At 36.3% G+C, this 19,077-nt stretch overlaps 1 protein-coding gene across 25 annotated transcripts in view; it reads left to right on the top strand.

Annotated features, from left to right (window-relative positions):
* LOC139150367 (nesprin-1-like) overlaps positions 1-19,077 on the top strand; it is a 209,196-nt gene that overhangs the window by 40,835 nt on the left and 149,284 nt on the right. For all 25 annotated transcript variants that reach the window (XM_070722691.1, XM_070722693.1, XM_070722704.1 and 22 more), the window contains 18 exons: positions 1,137-1,229; positions 2,520-2,713; positions 6,604-6,800; positions 7,308-7,405; positions 7,679-7,822; positions 8,520-8,834; positions 10,103-10,384; positions 10,766-10,862; positions 11,605-11,807; positions 12,580-12,897; positions 13,367-13,690; positions 14,910-15,053; positions 15,522-15,689; positions 15,987-16,121; positions 16,767-16,928; positions 17,504-17,724; positions 18,090-18,195; positions 18,418-18,915. In XM_070722691.1, the coding sequence (XP_070578792.1) occupies positions 1,137-1,229; positions 2,520-2,713; positions 6,604-6,800; positions 7,308-7,405; positions 7,679-7,822; positions 8,520-8,834; positions 10,103-10,384; positions 10,766-10,862; positions 11,605-11,807; positions 12,580-12,897; positions 13,367-13,690; positions 14,910-15,053; positions 15,522-15,689; positions 15,987-16,121; positions 16,767-16,928; positions 17,504-17,724; positions 18,090-18,195; positions 18,418-18,915 (3,699 nt within the window). The remainder of the gene's footprint in view (positions 1-1,136; positions 1,230-2,519; positions 2,714-6,603; positions 6,801-7,307; positions 7,406-7,678; positions 7,823-8,519; positions 8,835-10,102; positions 10,385-10,765; positions 10,863-11,604; positions 11,808-12,579; positions 12,898-13,366; positions 13,691-14,909; positions 15,054-15,521; positions 15,690-15,986; positions 16,122-16,766; positions 16,929-17,503; positions 17,725-18,089; positions 18,196-18,417; positions 18,916-19,077) is intronic.

Here is a 19,077-nt window from a genome sequence, read left to right as displayed (position 1 = left end):
AGAAGAAATATACTGGAAGGTATGGTGTAAAGAAAACTTGGAGAGATTAATTTTCAACATAAATTCATCAGGAATTTTTTAAGTGTCTGTCTCAAATAAAATCTACATGTATGAGTCCACATGTCAATGATGCAGTATTGCATTGTGTAATTTATATGGAAGACTTCCATTCATTGTGTGTCAAAACTTGAAAAGGAAATGGATATGCTGCATGGATAATCTGACAGGAATACATGGAAATCAGTTATGTAACTAATTTTAAACCAGGAAATTTGAAAAATTAAAGTTGATACTATAGTGAATCCCAGATTACGTGCAACTTGCAATGAAACCAACTTCCAGGAGGAAACACTAAAATAGTACATTACAGTGTTGTTGAAATTGTTACTATTTGTTTGAAGGACTTCCAGCTCGCAAATGAAAGAAATGTGACACAATTTATCAACTGATGTCAGTGGAAAGAGTAATTAGGAATTTAACCCTTTCACCCCTAGTTTCCTGTATACAGGTCCAACTTTACCATAGAAAACAATGGATTTAGGACAAACCATGGTGGTGAAAGGGTTAAAGGAGAAGGTGCCTAGGGCATAGATTGTCGGACTGTTACATTTTTACAATATTATTTTGGCCTACCAATTGTAGGGGCTCATTTTGACTCTTATGGGGTAAATAAAATTTTCTCCAGCGTAGTGAAAATTTTGGAATTTTATTTTTGCCTGTAGAGATAACACAGGGATGGCAGCCATTCTATTTTGAATTTCAAATATTATAAAATAATTGGTGATTTATTTCTCTAGTACCAAAGTTTGCACGATGACACCCCTCCACTCCCCAACTGTATTCTTGATTTTGAAAGAGAATATTATTTAAAGTTTGGCTGACGAAATTTTGAGCAAATGTTTTAAAGTCTTGCAATTTTGAGATGCGAAATTTTTTAATTTGTCCAGTGAAATACAGTTTCATTTGAAACAAAATGAATTGTAAACATCTCTAGTTGTATAATCTACTAAAATAATCTGTATTTTGCATATCAAAGATCAGTAGTGAAAATGAAGCCATGTGATGAGATGTGATACTGACACTAGCATTCTCATGAATAATTCAACAATAAGCATGTATTTCTGTTTTCTTTACAGATCAAACTTGTCAATATCAATGCTTCTGACATTGTTGATGGTAAACCAGCAATTGTACTTGGACTTGTGTGGGTCATTATTCTCTATTACCAGGCAAGTTGATCTCTTACAATTCCATTCACTTCTATGACTTCTTCTGTTGTTATTCTCTATTTTCCCGGATTTTTGTTCTGTTTATAAAATACAATTCTAGTTTTACTCTCAAAATCATGTTTAAAATACCCTGTGTTCAGCGTGCCAACACTGTCCATCCATGTGTGATGTCACATGTGGTTGTGGACAATTAAGTTTAACTCTGGGCAAGAAAGAATTCACTAGTCAGTGATGAGATTGCATATTTTATACAATGCATTTGGTTTGCAAGGCTAATACCATGTATGTCTACATGCTTTAAGGAGAAATTGAAAAAAAAGTATTTGTTTTATAGAACAAAAAAACAATGAAACTATTTACTTACAGTACAATCCACAGCTATTGTCCCGTGAAATGTTTCAAGAAAAATTCTGGCGTTACTCAATGCATACTGCAAATATTACTGAGATTGTAGATTTGAAAATATGTGATAGATTATCCAGAGCTAAACCAGATTGAAAATGGTAGTCATGTTGGTATACTTAGCAGTTTTATTCTGGTGTACGTTACAGAAAACAGCTAAACGTATTGATGGAAACTACTTTTTCTTTAAAAATAATCTGAAAGATTTCTATTAAAATTATCTTACTAAAGAAATAGCATTCTCAACAAGATGTCAACTATATTTTGTTTTGAAGTTTAAAAGGAAAGACTAAATGTTTGGTTCTGCTGTTACTGGGTTACTCTATGCTGATATTCAGTGGCATTTTAGTTGCCATGACAGTTCCTCACAAATACTGTGATAAGAACTAAATCCTTATTGCTTTGTTTTGTTTCAAAAGTATCACAGTATTGTAACACAGTTAACAATGAACGGTGTCTATGTGAACGAAATGTAGAAAAAAAATGATTGTTAATTTATTGGTTATTTTACACTAATGTATTATTTTGAATGATAAGCAAAAATATGAAACTGAATTGGAACGGAAAACATTATTTCTTCATAGATGACGTCATTTCTGGGTTCTACTTTGTATTCAAATGAGATATCTCTTTTGTCAAAAAATATTTATGCATATCAATATAAAACCTTATATGTATTCATATTGTGATTTGAAAAGCCTTCACTTTTATCCGGCATCATTGTATCAGGGTGATGGACTGTCAGCAAAACTAATCAATATGCAGAGTATTTCAACCACGGGGGAGATTTTAAACTGAATTATAATAAATAAAAACAAACTGAAGATAACTCTTTGTATTAGTGAGTTATGTATTCACTTTTTCCCTCTTTAATCGGCTTTTTGACAGATTGAAGAACAGACCAACATCTTGGCCAAGCAGGTGATGGGTCTTGGAGACAGTGCTGGCAGTATGGATAGCCTTAGCAGTACGGACGGACCGTCACCAGCCAAGAAGAAAGCACCAGCTGACCCCAAAGCCGCTAAAGGTCAACTAGGCGCCAAGAAGGCTCTCCTTAAATGGGCACAGAGGGCAGCCTCCAAGTACGTTTTATTAATTATCATACATTTAGAAGGTGACTTTTGGTGTTGAACAGAATGCATGTTGTCTGCGTGGCCCTTGTAAAGACAAGGTGATAAGATGAAACACGGACTTGATGTAAGCATGGTCTATTCGTGTAGTATATAGGACATCATAAATGGTATAATGTTACCTGTCTGTGTAACCTACTTGGAAGGTCATAATACTGCACATGTATGTGTCAGAATGGTAATTGCATAAACCCTGATATTAAAGTGTGACACGTGTTAAATATTAATGAGTGTGGATTAATTGAAATTAGATTGGATGATGTATTTTCTTACAGCATGTGAAAAATAACCACACTTTTTGTCTCCTTTAGTCAAGACCAAATGGTGATACAGATTTTTAGTCCCCACGGACACCGTCCGGGGGGACTTATAGGTTTGGTCATGTCCGTGCGTGTGTGCGTCCGTGCGTGGGTGCGTGCGTGCGTGTGTGCGTCCGTGCGTGCGTCCGTCCGTTCACGCAGATATCTCAGAGATGCCTGGAGCGATTTCATTCAAACTTGGTACAAGGATTACTTCATATGTCATACAGATGCACGTCGATTTGTTTTGTGATACGATCCAATATGGCTGCCAGGCGGCCATTTTATTACGATTTTTTCATGTACAGAGCCATAACTCAGGCATGTTTCAACTGATTTTATTCAAAGTTGGTACAAGGACATTGACCAATGTCATAGATATGCACGTCAATTTTTTTTGTGATACGATCCAATATGGCCGCCGTGCGGCCATTTTGTTACGATTTTTTCATGTACAGAGCCATTACTCAGGCATGTTTCAACAGATTTTATTCAAAGTTGGTACAAGGACATTGACCAATGTCATAGCTATAGATATCAATTTGTTTTGTGATACGATCCAATATGGCCGCTGTGCGGCCATTTTGTTACGATTTTTTCATGTACAGAGCCATAACTCAGGCATAACTCAACCGATTTTTTTCAAACTTTGTAAAAGGACATTGACCTGTGTCATGCACATGCACATTGATTTGTTTTGTGATACGATCCAATATGGCCCCCATGTGGCCATTTTATTACATTTTTTCATGTCCAGAACCATAACTCAGACATGTATCAAGCGAATTTATTCTAAGTTGGTACAAGGAGATTGACCAATGTCATACATATATACATTAATTTGTTTTGTGATACTATCCAATATGGCTGCTGTGCGGCCATTTTGTTATGATTTTTTCATGTACAAGCCATAGCTCAGGCATATCTCAACCAATTTTAATCAAATTTGCTACAAGGACTTTGACCTATGTCATACATATGCACATTTATTTGTTTTGTGATACGATCCAATACGGCCACCGTGTGGCCATTTTATTACGATTTTTTCATGTCCTGAACTACAACTCAGACATGTATCAAGCGAATTTATTCAAAAGTATTTTTATCACAGACCTAATGAAGAGGACTTTATCCTCTCTGAGGACCTGTAATCAAAGTACCCATTAACAAGTGGGGACTGTGTCATCAACGATGACTTGTTAAAAAAAGATTGAAAAAACACAGAAACTTCCATAGTTGTAAAACATTTTGTTTCCACACCCCATAATTGCATTCACAGAATTATTCATTTATCGTGTGGGTATGAGCATGGATAATGACTGTTGTAAACAGTGTAGAATTTGTCTTGCCAAGTCCAGCCTGTAATGCTTGAAGGTACCGTACATGTAGTTTAGATCCATTGATACCAATTGTGCTGTAGTTAAAAATCATGTATTCATCAAAACTTCAACACATTGTGGTCAGAAAATATCAAAAATAATGGAGAAGATTCCTGGTACAAAGTCCAGGTCACGAAATTGTCAAAAATCTTAATTTCAATTTTTCTCTTAAATGTTGCAGGAAAATTTGCAAATTCCAGCTTTTAGTTTCACTTTATGTTTGGTGACAAAATACAAATTTGTCTTGATTTTTTTTTGCCATCTGAATTGGTTTTCGACATCCAATTTATCCTAATCTGATCTTTTCTGGCCTCAAAAAGTGGTTTCAGTTCAGTGCTTTATCATGCTCACCAGTCTCAAAAAAAACCTTGTACCTCTCCTGAATCACAGGAAAAGACACCAAGGAGAGAGTTCTGGAGATGAAATGGACACAAGGCGAGTTGCGTATTCAAACCATTTGTACCAAGTACAAATCAAACACTCTATGTTATGGTAGTGCTTTCATGTACAATCCCAAATTAACAACATTATTCATAACACTGCCGCTTGATCCATTTATTCATTAGATGCAATAACAATGTAGACAGTAGTGAATATCCATGGTAACTGCAATTGATCACTACTGACAATTTATTTGCAATCTTTAATCTACAGACAGGAAAAACCCCTTTTTCTTGATTTCAGTCCCAATAATTTATTGGACCTTTATTATGTAACACTGCTTTTATTTGACCATTGCAAACTGACAAGCACAGAGTGAACCCGTAGATCTGTTTGAGTACACTTTAGTCCCTGGAAATGTTCTTTTCTTTACAGAATTTATTTTACTGTAAAGTCTTGGGCTTGAACTTAACTTACAGACTGTCAAATTAGAAACTAGGGGATCTGTCATGCTTGGAGTTTCACAGAGGAAATTTTTAAAATGGATCAGGTAGACACATACAGATTTTGATTCTAGAAAGCTGACTATTAAGGGATATGCAATACTTAAATTACAGTTTTGTGTCTTACTTAAAGCATGCAGGTAATGTAGTTAAGTTCAAGTCCCTCCAGACAGCACATGTCCCTCCTCAGAAATAGGATCAATGACATGATCAATGATGAACACTCTCTGCTACTGGGTCACACCCAAAACTTCTCTATGTAAATTAGAATGTAATGGATTCAAATTACAAAAGATATTCTATTTATCCATCTTTACCAACACAAAGTTTTAAATCAGTTTGAATCATACCGAGAAGAGAGAGCGTTCATTTTAGATATTTTACTTAGTACGTATAGCTTAGTACTAACTCATACAAAATTTTCACTCAGATGTTGTAAGAGTGGACGACTCTACAGGACAGAGTTGAAGCTGAGAAGGCGAGTTACCCCCCGCCAATCATAAGTCTGCTTGCAATGGGTAAATGCATGCAGGCATTATGCAGCCTTGGGTCAGTGCATGGTATAACTGGGGTGTATTTAGTGCGGATGGCTGCAGGGTTGGTGATGGTACATAGTGACCAAAATTTGGTCTTTGACAAAGAAGGTTTCATTTTAGGTCTTAAGAGGTTTATTTTTCATTTCTTGTTTGAATATGAAACAGATTTTTTCAGTTATTGTTATCATTATGTTGCCAATGTCGTTAAATTAAGCCCTTCTAATAGAATTATATGTATATTAGTTTGCCGTTTAATTGGTGTATGGGAGATTTATTTCCAGCCAGAGAAATGTACATGACAAATGAAATGGTGTCAGAGGTACAGATGTAACATAAGGGATGGAGAGAGAGGCGGTAGTGTATGACAAAGTACATCAACAGAGCCTTTGGTGTGAACTTTGGAACATACAGGTCCAGACAAATCAGTTAACATTTTGGCTTTAAAGAATGCACACAGACAACAAGATATTTCATGAAGGATATTTTCACTTGGACAAAAATTCAATGACATTTCATCAACATTAAAAAATGGATTTGAGTTTCTGTGGGCATTGGAGCGAGGAGTAAGTTTTAAAATTTAGTTTAGCCTTCAGGTTACAATGTTGTGTTCATACAGTGTTGGTGTGTATGTGTGTTGGGTAAATGGTTATGAGGTTATAACAGTATGGGCAGATGTGGCCTGGAAAATACCATGGCAATTACTATGCTGGCCCTGACTGTATGGAATCATGATTTCCATTTCAGGAGTGTAAAGGTTGAAGTCAAAGACTTCGGGAAAAGCTGGAGAGATGGATATGCCTTCAATGCCATGATTCACAGCATCAATCCGGATCTGATCGACATGGATGGATTGCCACGCAAGACAAATGTAGAAAGACTGGATAATGCTTTCAGTGTTGCTGAGAAAGATCTGGGCATTCCTAAGTTGCTGGATCCTAAGGGTGAGTTAACAGACTCAGCATGGTAAAGAAGTTGAGTCATAACTGATATCGTGATTGGTGATTATTTCATACTGAGATGTAAACTGCAGTGAGTCCAGGCTTCATCTATCATCCTAATCTGTTTCTTAAACTGTCTGTAGAAAAGTGGAATATGGTGAGGTCTGTCCTAGAAAGTGCAACTGCATTCTTTGTAAACCTTTTTGTTTGTAAAAGTGATTTGTTGAAAAGTGAAAATGAAAACAGTATTTCGCTGATATGATCACAAATAGACTCCTTTCACGCTATCATGCAGTGTGTCAGTCCTAGAACATCACTGAAAAAAGTGGATGATACCACCTTAAGCTTGCAAATGGGTGAAACTCAGCCAAGTTGAGTTAGAAAGTGATCAACAGAATAAATAGAGTTTGATAATCATTAAAGTATGTTTAGTTATTGATACCCTTCAGATGGGATTATTTTCAACCATCAATTAATTCTTGTATTCATCATTTGTATCATTTCACACAGATGTTGACGTTGATAAACCTGATGAGAGGTCCATCATGACATATGTTGCTCAGTTCTTACAACAGTATCCAGAAGTTGGTGATGATGAATCATCATCTGTAAGTACATATCTCTTGTTGTAACACCGTAGGAAAGGACTGTCTGGTTTCATTTCCGTAACTTTTACTGTGAATCAAAATGGTTTTCGTTTTACACCTTTGAAAAGCTCCAAAAAAAAATTTTCAAAGTTCTGCAAACTCTTACGAGACAATTGTTTGAACAATTCTAGATTTATGCAGCTGGTTGTATGGGATATGTTTGTGTAGAGTTTTGACATGTGTGATATCTTTGTGTAGAGTTTTGACATGTGTGATATGTTTTGTAACTTCCAGCTGATGGGTTCAGTACGTGACATGCATGCAGTGGCCCAGGAAGAAGAAAAACTGTATCAGGACATTATGGATCATCTCAGCAAAGCTGAAGCCACTCTTACAATGGCCAGGGAAGGAAAAATGACAAAACTGGAAGAATATGAGGTGTGTGGTCTTTTTCTCTGGTGATTCCCTTAGCAAGGAGATTTACTTTGTATGTTTGCTGACAAATACTGAAGATATGTCACCTTCTGTATACTAACTCCTGGAGGCAAAGTTACAACAGGTTGTTCAATCCTTTGATGCTTTACAACTTCTGTTGGTTTTTTTCCCATTTGCCTTAAAGGTGTGTTTGAGTAACATAAAGCTTAAAGTCTGAGCCAACAGGTTGGTGTCTGTAAAAGACTGACTTTAAAATGCCCCTAAGGAAAATCATTGTCATTTGTTTGTGTGTTCAGATCAGTCTGTCAGAACATGTTTGATGCTCGGCATGGGTGCGTGTCCTATCTATATTGTATAATTAAGTCGTTGTTAGAAGTGGGTCAGATTAGGAGATAAATGCAGATATGAATAAAAAAAATGGATAGTGTCATTGCCATGTGATATTCACTTTCTTGTATAAAATGAAAGATGATATCACCAAAAATGAACTGCATCTCTGTTTGTTTTTTCACGCATGATTCAGGAATGTATATTATCATTGCAAATATAGTAATATTGTTTTTGTTTACAAGTAGCCACCAAAGATGTTAGAACTTCAATCAAACCCGAAACCTTAATTTAATGTACCTCAGACTTTAAAGGTGATCCTAAAGACAAAGAGGGTTCTGATGGAAGCTTTGTACATTTTTCATGACTTTAGAAACAACAAGAGCTGAATGATTTGCACGAACAGAAGAAGAAAAATTATGCCCTCTTGCTGAAGAAGTTTGAGGGCAAGGCCTTGGTGTCAATCACAGAGGAGAAAATCACTGTTGCCAGGGAAAAGTGGGAAAGAGTTACCAAGCAACTGGCGTCATGGAAACGTGCAATTGATAACACCATGCCCAAGGCTCTGATTGCACTTATAAAGTGGATGGATAGAGCGGAGGCTGAACTCAAAAAGGAACCACAAATACAGCAAGATAAAGTTGAAGAAAGTGCCAAAGAGGTGCGCCAGAAGCTGGGGGAACATCGAGTAAGTTTTCTTGAATGAAATGTTTAGTGTGCTTTTCTTTTTAAAAAAGGTATTAAGTGGATTTATATGTATGTGTGCAAAACGTTGGAAATATGCCAGCTTTCGGCAGTTTTGGGGTCAAAAGTCATGGTTTATCCTGCAACATTTCACCTGATAGTGAGAGAGGGCAGTTACTTCCTGACTGCCATACCGCTACCTATATTGAAGTCAATCTGAATCTGCAGGCACTCAGATCTGCTCCTTACATAATGTAAACTATCAGCCCAGGGCAACCTCAAGGTGAGAAAAGAGCCTAGATTGTTCTATATTTACTAAAGCCAATGGAAAGGTCACTTTGCTGTGTACTGTGAGTGGACACTATCTGGAAATAGCACCTGAAGGCAAAAACAAACACAGCTTTGGAATGCAGTGTTTGAGGCGTCAGAAGTCAGGTACTGAGAATCTGTTGACCTGAGTCATGTACGTTGAATACACAAATGCAGTTCCAAAATAACCCATCAAAAGTAGAACAATTGGCATCAGTATAGTCATAGCAGTCAGTTGTACAATATCTGGGTGTGGTCAATTCTATATAACTGTGGCATATTCTCACAACCCACCTGACAGCATTATATCTGTGTCTTTGTGACCTGAGATGAAAGACACTTCATTGAGCAGCTTTCTCGTTAATAACCAGCCAGTGGTTTGAAAATACTGAAAACAGAGCTGTGAAACTAACACTGCCCTGGGGTTGCCTTTTTCTTCACAGCTGATGAGTGCACTTTACCACTATTTGTATTGACACAGGGTTTTTCTCAAGTGTTGGCTCAGCTATTGACAGACCTGTAGTGTGCAAGTAGGGGATATGATCTATGAGACACAACAGCTCATGATAAACTCTGTTGTTTTCTCACCAAGTATTGTGCTGCAAATCTGAACAGTTGGCTTCATGCAGTGCCAGATAAACTACATTCTAGAGTGTGAATATTTTAACATTCACAATCTCCCTCTTACTGCTAGTGTAATCACCACCTTAACAACACTCATGCCAAACTACTCTAATATATTACCACTCTGACATTTCTCAAAGCGTGCACGGCATAAATTTCATCCCTAATCACAGGAGTTGGTACACACCATTCTTCAAATATTTCAGTGAGCCGTTCAAAGGGTAGACAAGCTAGTGTAAACAAATCAATTGTAATAATCTGAGATTATACCCAAATTCCATATCTCCATTACAAATTAACCAAATAGCTTTTGTTTCTTTTTTCTCCACACATCAACAGCAATGTTTCAAAGACTCTGAGCAAGTCAAAGCCACTTTCAAACAGATGAATGAAACCCAACAGTGTGAAAAAGAGAAATTAACTCCCGAGCAGCTTGGCAAAATGGCCGCCAGACTAGACTACATATTCCCAACCGCAAAGAGGAAAGAATCCAAGCTTCAGTACCAAGAACTCAAGTACGCCTTGCTGTCATTTGTCGTCATTGCAGAGAAACATTTGAAGTCATGGACAATAAAATATGGTCGCCAAGATGCAGTTGAAGCCATGTTCAAGAATTATACAGTAAGATAAATATGAATTTCTCATACAATATAATTTAATTTTGTCACAGAAAAAGATTCATATTTTAATAAAAATTAATACTGCAAATGAAACTGATGTGATAGAAATTGCAAGTACATTATCATAAATTTGTAACAATGTTGCTATGATTTTTCATGTTATCTCGGAAAAATTCATATTTTAAGTATTTGAATATTTTATTATTTAGTCCATGTTTCAATTTTTCATTTTTTCATTTTCAATTGTTGAAATATATACCACATTGTGATAGTTTCAGGATAATTCTTATCACCAGAAGAGGTACTGCTGAAGGAGATAACATATATGATAGTGGAATCTGTAGTGTGTTATAATTCCATATGCATGGCTATTCTCTTTCAGGACTTTGTGGAAAAGGGAAAGTTCTTCCAGAAATATGAGACAGGTTTCCAGCAATTGCAGGCAGTGGCTGAAGCCTATTTCAATGGAATTTCTGATGGTGAGTGGCTGGAAAAATGTTTTCTAAAATCACTTCATCACTTTGTATTAGCCAGGATGGTGTTTGATGTTACATTTTAATTTTATCACAAATGAATGAAGTCAATGGTGCAGATTGGTGGAGATTGTACATATTATGCACCTACAATTGACACAGTGGCATTTTTATTGATTTTTAGTGAAGAGGAAGAAACTGAAAAATAAATCAGTCATTTGACACAGTTTAATGAATCTGTTATCATTAACCTTATCTTGGATGTGATTATAAGCATTGTCCAAGTGAAATACAATAATGCATTCACAATTTTACAATGGGACAGATTAATTTCTGATAAAGACACCATCTGTGTTTTGCTCCATATACTCCTACTCCAAGTTTGGACACCATACAAATATCAGAAATGACAGCAGATAGATTTCTCCGTTATTTCATGATATATCTGCTGTGTATATCAGCTAGCCCAACACACTGAATAACAATACATTGTTTAATAGTTGTCCTGATAAGCATGAAACCATAGCAACTGTTATCTTGATTTTAAACAACCAAAGTCCTTTTGGCAGCAACCACTCGGAAGTATTAAACAAAAGGGCCACTTTGTAGGTGTTATGGGTTATCATCAGGCAGTCTATATGGAGTGTTCAATAGTAGAATAAAAGTTTTACTGGTGTGAAAATAAAGCCTAAAGGGTTAGAAATAAAATGAAATAACAAAGTATTTGTAATACGATTTTTCTTTACAGGGGAGGAAAAAGCCAGTGTGCGTAGTTTTGTGACTCAGCAAGGAACCAAGATGAAAAACTTGTCAGTTGAGATACACAGTGTTCAGAGTATGCTTGAAAAGGTCATCCAAAACTGGGCCACCTACAATGACGCGGTCGAAGAGCTTCAGGCTTGGTTAGAGAAAGCAGAAAAAGTTCTCACACAGTCTCATGAAGCAAGAAAGGTCAGTTTTTGGGTCAGCAGGTTTCTGCGGCCATGAAGTTTTTGAAGATGTGAAAAAAGGGATGGTTGGGAGTCAGAATGAGAAATGAAAAGAACAGTCATCAAGAGAGTCGTATAATGAAGGACTTTGTTATGCAGTTGCCATGCCAACTATTTCATCATAAAGTGTCCCCTCTATCATGCTACAGTGTGATTTCTGTCCAGAATTTGAAATAATGAGCAGGGCTCAATCAAACAAGAGTGTCAAAAGTGGGATATAGTGGAAAGCTGTTTGGATTTCAATAGTAATATCACATACTAGGTAGATAAGGTAGTATTGCAAATTGCCTTGGCTGAAAAACTGTGAGTCCAACTCATTACTTAACCTGTAATGAATAGTATTGTAATCCAGCATTATCAAATCTATACATTTTTAAGGCAGAGATGCGCCTCAGGGACAGATATTGGGACTCTAAAATTTTAACTATTTTTCTGATCTAGCACTTGTGGGGCCTCATTTTAAAGCTAGTAGAATAAGATACGATTTCACAGTGTAAGTTTTTCAAAAATAGAAATTTTCATTTTCCCCATATTGCCAACTCAGTAATAATAGATAATTTGTTTTTCCCGTTCCAAACTTTGCACGGTGACCCCTGATTTTTATTCTTGATTTGGTAAGAGAATGGTTGAAAGTTTAATTGAGGAAAGTTTGACCAAATGTTTGAATCTATCACTTTCAAGGCATATACTCCTTTAAGATAGCATAATCTTTTTTTGGCTATGTCTACCTGTAGGATTTCTTCAAGAACCTGCCAACCTGGATGGACAAACACACAGTACTAAATGACTCTGGTAACTTCCTTATTGAAGTATGCCAGGAAGAGGTGTCCTTTGACATCAAGCAGCAGCTGTTATTGCTCAATCGGAGATGGAAGGACATTTTTGAACAGGGAAAGATTTATATGAAGGAAGAAGAGGCCGAGAGGCTGCAGAGGGAGTATGCTGCAGGACTGAAAACTCTGACTATATGGTTAGACAAGTCAGAAAAAATACTGTTGGGACCTGTTGAATGTACTTATAAAGGACTTAAAGATCATGCTCAGGACTTAGATGTGAGTAAAACTTAAGGTGTGAGGTTTTATCTTTGAGAACAGTTTATGGTAAACACTTTTTTAAGAAATATCGTCAACTTGTGCTGTACCGTTTTTTGGAGAGTCGTATGCTTAAACGCAAAGTAGAAATTAAACAAGCAGCACATGAGCAAACACAGTCATCAGGACTCGCACTCCTGTCATCCAAGTGTAAATAATGAGGAAGAACTCAAAAAAAGCTTACAGATTTTGTCCGTTATTAATTCTGATTCAATAATTGATATAAATTCAAGTTCGTTAATTTCAGTATATAGAGTAGCATCATGTCCTTAAGAGAGGTGCATAGCCTCCACCTCACACCCTGCCAACATATATGCTACCAAGCCAACATACCCCAGATACACAACTAAATTGCATCAATAAGCACTTAAAAATAGTAGGATTCAAAAAAAACATTAAATGTTGAAACATCCAATCATTTATTTGACAGGAAATCAGAGAGCAGGAGCAAGCCAATGAAGAAATATTCAAACAGGTTTCAAAGACAGCCCAGGCTCTTGTCAAGAGCTGCTCCCCAGAGAGAGTAGAATCCATGTTGCACACGCTGAAACTCATCAAACAGAGAATTGTGAAAATCAGAGACCAGGTGCCGGTCAAGCAGGCGGCACTTGGCAAGATCATACCATTAGTACAGCAGTGGGAAAGTGGCATTGATGATTTGGAGAGCTGGATGAATGAAGCTGATAGGTTATTGAGGTCACATGTGTTGGACAGCAGCCAAGACAGAATCCAAGCCAGGCTTGAACAACACCAGGTAACACAGCAATTTGTTTAGCAGTTTGTGTTTTGTTTTCTCTATTCTTCTGCTGACAAATTTTATTTTCTACAAATTAATTCAATGCTTGTTATATGAGGTTATTTAAAAATTTTTTCCCTGGAAATTTTATATGATAACCTTCTTGATAAATATAAACCATTAAATTTTAAAATTAATCTCCAGGAAAACTGCATTAACAAATATTAAATATTGTAATTTTTACTACTTCATGAGTTGGAAGATCTGATGCCTGCATTTTGATGTTATGTGACATAAAAATTCACAATTTTAATAATATATGAGAATTACGTCAGGGGGGAAGTACAGACTCCTTATATTTATGCAAACATCAGCCTGATCCTGGCGTCTGTTTACTTGAGAAAAACAAATGGCTTTGCTGAGATAACAAAACTACCATCAAGCTGTGCTAGTCTGGACAAGTTTTTTAAGAACAAGATTAGATAGGATTAAGTAATATTAGTAAAAGATTGATAAGAGAGATTAACCTCTGACATTGTGTATGATGTCCCAATCACCTATCACACAACATGACAGCTCCAGTGTAGTACTCTGGATGTCTCATTAATTGTGACATGTCTGCACACGATCTCTATTTATCAATAAATCAGACTGAAAAGTACCTAAATCCTGCAATTGAAACCTTGTTATTTCGGAAACTCAGTGCAACAATTTCTCAAGACAATGAAACTCAAAATATGTAAAAAAATTATAGCTGAAACAGTCTCTTACTACAAAAAATGAAATCAGCTTTAATGTCTTTAGAATTACAGACAGATACCTTTCTATCTTTCTTGAATTCATCCACTTTTCAACATCACTATGTCAAATGGCAGATCATCCCCGTAATGAGTTATACAGTACTGATAGCAAACCCTTCCATTATTGTAGAGATCTCAATTATAGTCTTGATACAGTGATTTTGCAAACCTTGCCTCAAAGATATCAACTCGTCATATGTACTCATATTTGTAGTAGAAATGTCCGTATGCAAATTTTCAATTTCTGTAATGAAGTGGTTGCAAAAAATATATGATATTTGTTGTCTTCGGCAATATATTAATGGTCACCATGGATACAAGCAGTTGCAGATGTTCTGTACTTGTGGGAATGGAAACTGATGTTGCTCCAAGGCAGAAACCAAAGAGTATTTGCCAACATTTCTAGATTCACACATTCTTTACTTCCAACTTTTCAGGCGTTTTTCAGAGGAGCACCACAGTTTGCAAAGCTCATTGAGAACAAGGAAAAACTGTGCAAAGACATCAGCAAGACTCATGGTGGCGCTATTGACACCTCTCAGCTGGAAAACAAGATGTCCAGACTACAGTCCCAGTTTAAGGTTAGGGTTTATTTTAGAATGTCTGGTATTTATCCGCATGCCTTGGTTGTCTGTTAAGCACAAGTGTGAGTAGCCAACCAACACTCTACATTGCAGTTGTCCAGATTAACGTTGCACAAGACAAATGGTATCATGAATTAATTGAAGTTTATAAAGGTCATTAGTGTCATAAATAGATTGAATATTTATCACTGGCCTGCTTAGTTTGAATGGAGTGTTTTCACTTTGTGAAAATGAATGATCAAAACATCTTTAAAACAATACTATATTTTATTGCATGGTTTAAGGACCTGCAACACCTGAAAGAAAATGCCGGCACAATGAAAATGAAAGAAGAAACATTTTTTGGTCATGAATTATTGTACATTTTAGCGTACAAAGTTGAATTATTTTACCCTGAAATATTTCTGTCAAATTAACCGTGATAAAGATTTCATAATGTGATTTCTATTTTTTAATAATATTCAGGACACGGTTACCAGTGCTGAGAATTGGGAGAAGAAGTTTGCTAATGGTCTTGAGCTGTGGGATTCATATGACGTTGCACTTCAAAACATTGATGGGTGGTTGGAGACAGCCCAGTCAGTATTGCTTGATAAAAACGATACTACAGAGTGCCTTATCCAGAAACACTTGGTAAGGACTTTGGTACTATTTTGGATTGTGTATCAATGGAAGAGACATTATGGCGTCACTAGAAAGTACAACTATTCCTGTCACAGTTTTCATAACGTTGTCTTCCTGAGTGTCTCCCTGCATGGAGATATCTTTTAAACCATTATGGGAATTTTTTTGTTGAAAATATATTTTGGATAGATCCAAAGATGTTACAAACTCTATAGCAAATTCTCAACTGAACGTACAAAAATTCATGACAGTTGAGGTTTTATGGAATTATTCTTGAGTGTGTCATGTTTTTGTGTTTCATTTCAGGAGTTCTTTGACAACATTGATCCAGAAATTCTGCAGAGTTTCCTCAGGGCCTGTAAAGAACTTCTCCACACTATGCAAGATGAGGACCGACCTGAAATTAGACAGAAGATGAGTTCTGTTCAGACAAAATGGAAGGCAAGTGTTTAAAATATCCATATTTACATGTCTACCTTACAAATAGTGTTGCCTCAGATATGTAGATACACGTTTAGGGAGCTGATTATTTCTAAACAAGCTGAAGTGGTGTTTATTTTGAGGAATATATTAATTTTGGTAGAGATTGTGACATTAGACTAAAAATTGGTCACATGAGGGCGACACTAACTCTCAACCTACTCTGGGAAGCAAGGAGTGGGATGCCCTCAAACAATGGATCTCCTAATATGCAGTGTTACAGTTGAAAAACAAAGGGTGGTACAGTTCAGAATGATACGATGTTACAGTTGATATTATAATATAGTGCACTTTTTAAAGCTATTGAATGGTCTCCATTCATAAATAATAATTATCATTTGATTTGCATACTCAAACAATACTCATTTACTTTATATAGAAGAATACATTTTTTAGGAAATCAATGATTATATGTCAACACTGGGCCGGCATTGAATCTCGGCTTTGCCATGGCAATACTCAAGATGATAAATTTGCATGTTGTTGACAGCACAAAAATGCCAGACATCTGTGTTATTTCATGTGAAAGTCATCAATTATCATAAAACCCATGTCTTGTTTCTGTCCCATCCTTTTCTAATCAATGAATACATTTATCATTCGTAGGATATTATGTACCAGGCTCCAATCAGACTTATCAAGCTCAGGTTTAAGTTAGCAGAGGATGATTTGCTCAGTAACGTGGATCTTGCAGAGAAGGAATTAGCTTCAGAAGAAGACGACATGAAAGGCAACAAACAGATGGAATTAATTCTTCAAGAACATCTCGTGAGTTTTGTGATGCTTTTGTCACAGTATTCACATAAAATTAAAAAAAATGCTGTTATAAAAATTACAAAAACAGGAAATTATCATTGTGTATGGGTTTTGTTGTTTTGTAAATAATATAAATGTTAATACTCAGGTAATTTTGCTAATTACACTTGTCAATTATATTGGCTAAATTTACCACAAAACCCCTCTGAGAAGTTTTAAACCTTTGATAAATGGCTTTCATACTCTCATTATAAGAAAGTGAATTTAAAATACAGCTAACAAATTATATACAAAATGGTTGAAAAAAATCCAGTAAAAATCAATGTTTATTAATGTCTTGTGTGAACTTTAATGAAGTAAGCACTTGTGTGGAACAAAAATGATAAATAGAAATAAAGTTTTGTGGCAGCTTTTAAGTTCAGTTTTCATCAGAGTACATTCCCTATGAAAGACTGAATGAAACAGGCAAATACATCGGTCATGGTGGTGTAGGCCAACTGAAAGATTCTACAGATACTGGTGTGAGCTAACTGATACGTTATATGACAACTAATATTCAAAATGTATGTTGTCCATTTGTTTGATAGAAATTCTTCCATGAGACAAACTTCTTTGAAAGCAGTATCCAGTGTGTGCAAGACATGGAAAGCCTGAGCAATCAGCTAGCTGCCTACAGAGCAGACGACACATCTCTACAAGAGTTACACACACTGCGGCACCGACAGTGGCAGGAACTTTGTAACAAAATAGATGATGTACACAGACAGTTGCAGAGCTGGCCTGAACAATGGAAAGATTACTATGCTAAGTAAGATAATCCTCTACCTGCTACCTTTGTTGTTATTTGTCTCAACAATTGATTTCACAGTTTCCATCTTGCTTTTTAATATGTATGACAAATTTGTATCACGATTTATTTGTTGTGTACGAAATGATTGGTTTCTTAATTTCTGCATTAAACAGTATTTGGTTTACGGTAGTTGTAAATGATGGAAATGATCATTTTCAAATGAACGGAGAGAAGTAGGGATTTTTCTTATGACTGGCTGAGCCAAATTTCCTGCTACTTTAAAGATTATTGTGTGGCAATTTGATGCTCAATGTACCATCCTATTTGGGCAAGAAGATCACCATCCTATGTGATGTTAAATTTCTTTGTTCCTCTCTCCATAGATTTCATGCTGTATCAAAGTGGATGGACAGTGTTGATGACTCTGTCACATCCCTGAAGAAAGCTGCTGAATATGATGAGTTCAAAGTCATCCACAAAAAGTTTCAAGTAAGTCCATGTCTAATCAGTCATACACATTACGTTATCTTCACATCAAAACTTTCAGTCTTCAAAATCTCAAGGATAATTAAGCCACTCCTGACTTCAAAATCTTAAGGATAAGCCACTGCTGACTCCATTCTGTGTGTAATATTGCTCAGTATGGTAATAAGTGAATTTATTTAATATTATCTGCTAGTTAATTTACTCTGGGTATTTTTGTTTCAACAGGCAATAAGTGAAGAGGTCAAGGGTCATCAGAGTGAGATCCAGTGGTTGGTGGACCGGTTTGCTGAGCTTGCCCAGGGATGCACTGAAGAGGAACGTAATGCAGAAGACAAAAAACTTAACGAATTGCTAGAGAGACAAAAACACTTACTCCCACGTATTGAAATTGTGAAAGTGGAAGCCAAGGTGATTGAGGAATGCTTTGAGTACCAGACTGTCATCAAAACAACCAAGACATGGCTGAGAAAGAAGAGGAAAAAGATGAGCGAGGTTCCGCCGTCGGATAGTCTGGACAAAGCCAAGCAACAAGTGAAAGAGCATGAGGTGCTAGTTGGTGAGTTGGATAACAATAAAGAGAAAGTACACGAAGAAATCAAGAAGGGAAAAGAGTTGCTGAGACATGAGAGTGCTCCTTCCTTTGTGAGTCAAGACGTGTCGGAATTAGAGGAAGAGTGGCATGGTACTAGTAGTGAAGCCCAACAAAAAGAGAAAGAGCTGCAGGTTTGTAGACACTCCAAGTCACTTATCAAAGTCTGCAGTGATTAGAAGCAAGATATTTAGTGTTCGGAGTCTTTGGAAACTCTGTGGATCATATTTTTGCTGTCATTTCTTTATGACGTGAATGGTGTTTATCTGAAAAATCTTTTTAAAAGTCAGACAAAC

This window comes from Ptychodera flava, chromosome 14 (assembly GCF_041260155.1).
Source record: "Ptychodera flava strain L36383 chromosome 14, AS_Pfla_20210202, whole genome shotgun sequence".
NCBI classification, from domain to species: domain Eukaryota; kingdom Metazoa; phylum Hemichordata; class Enteropneusta; family Ptychoderidae; genus Ptychodera; species Ptychodera flava.
The sequence above is the reverse complement of the archived record's forward strand: the minus strand, read 5'-3'. Positions and strand labels throughout refer to the sequence as shown.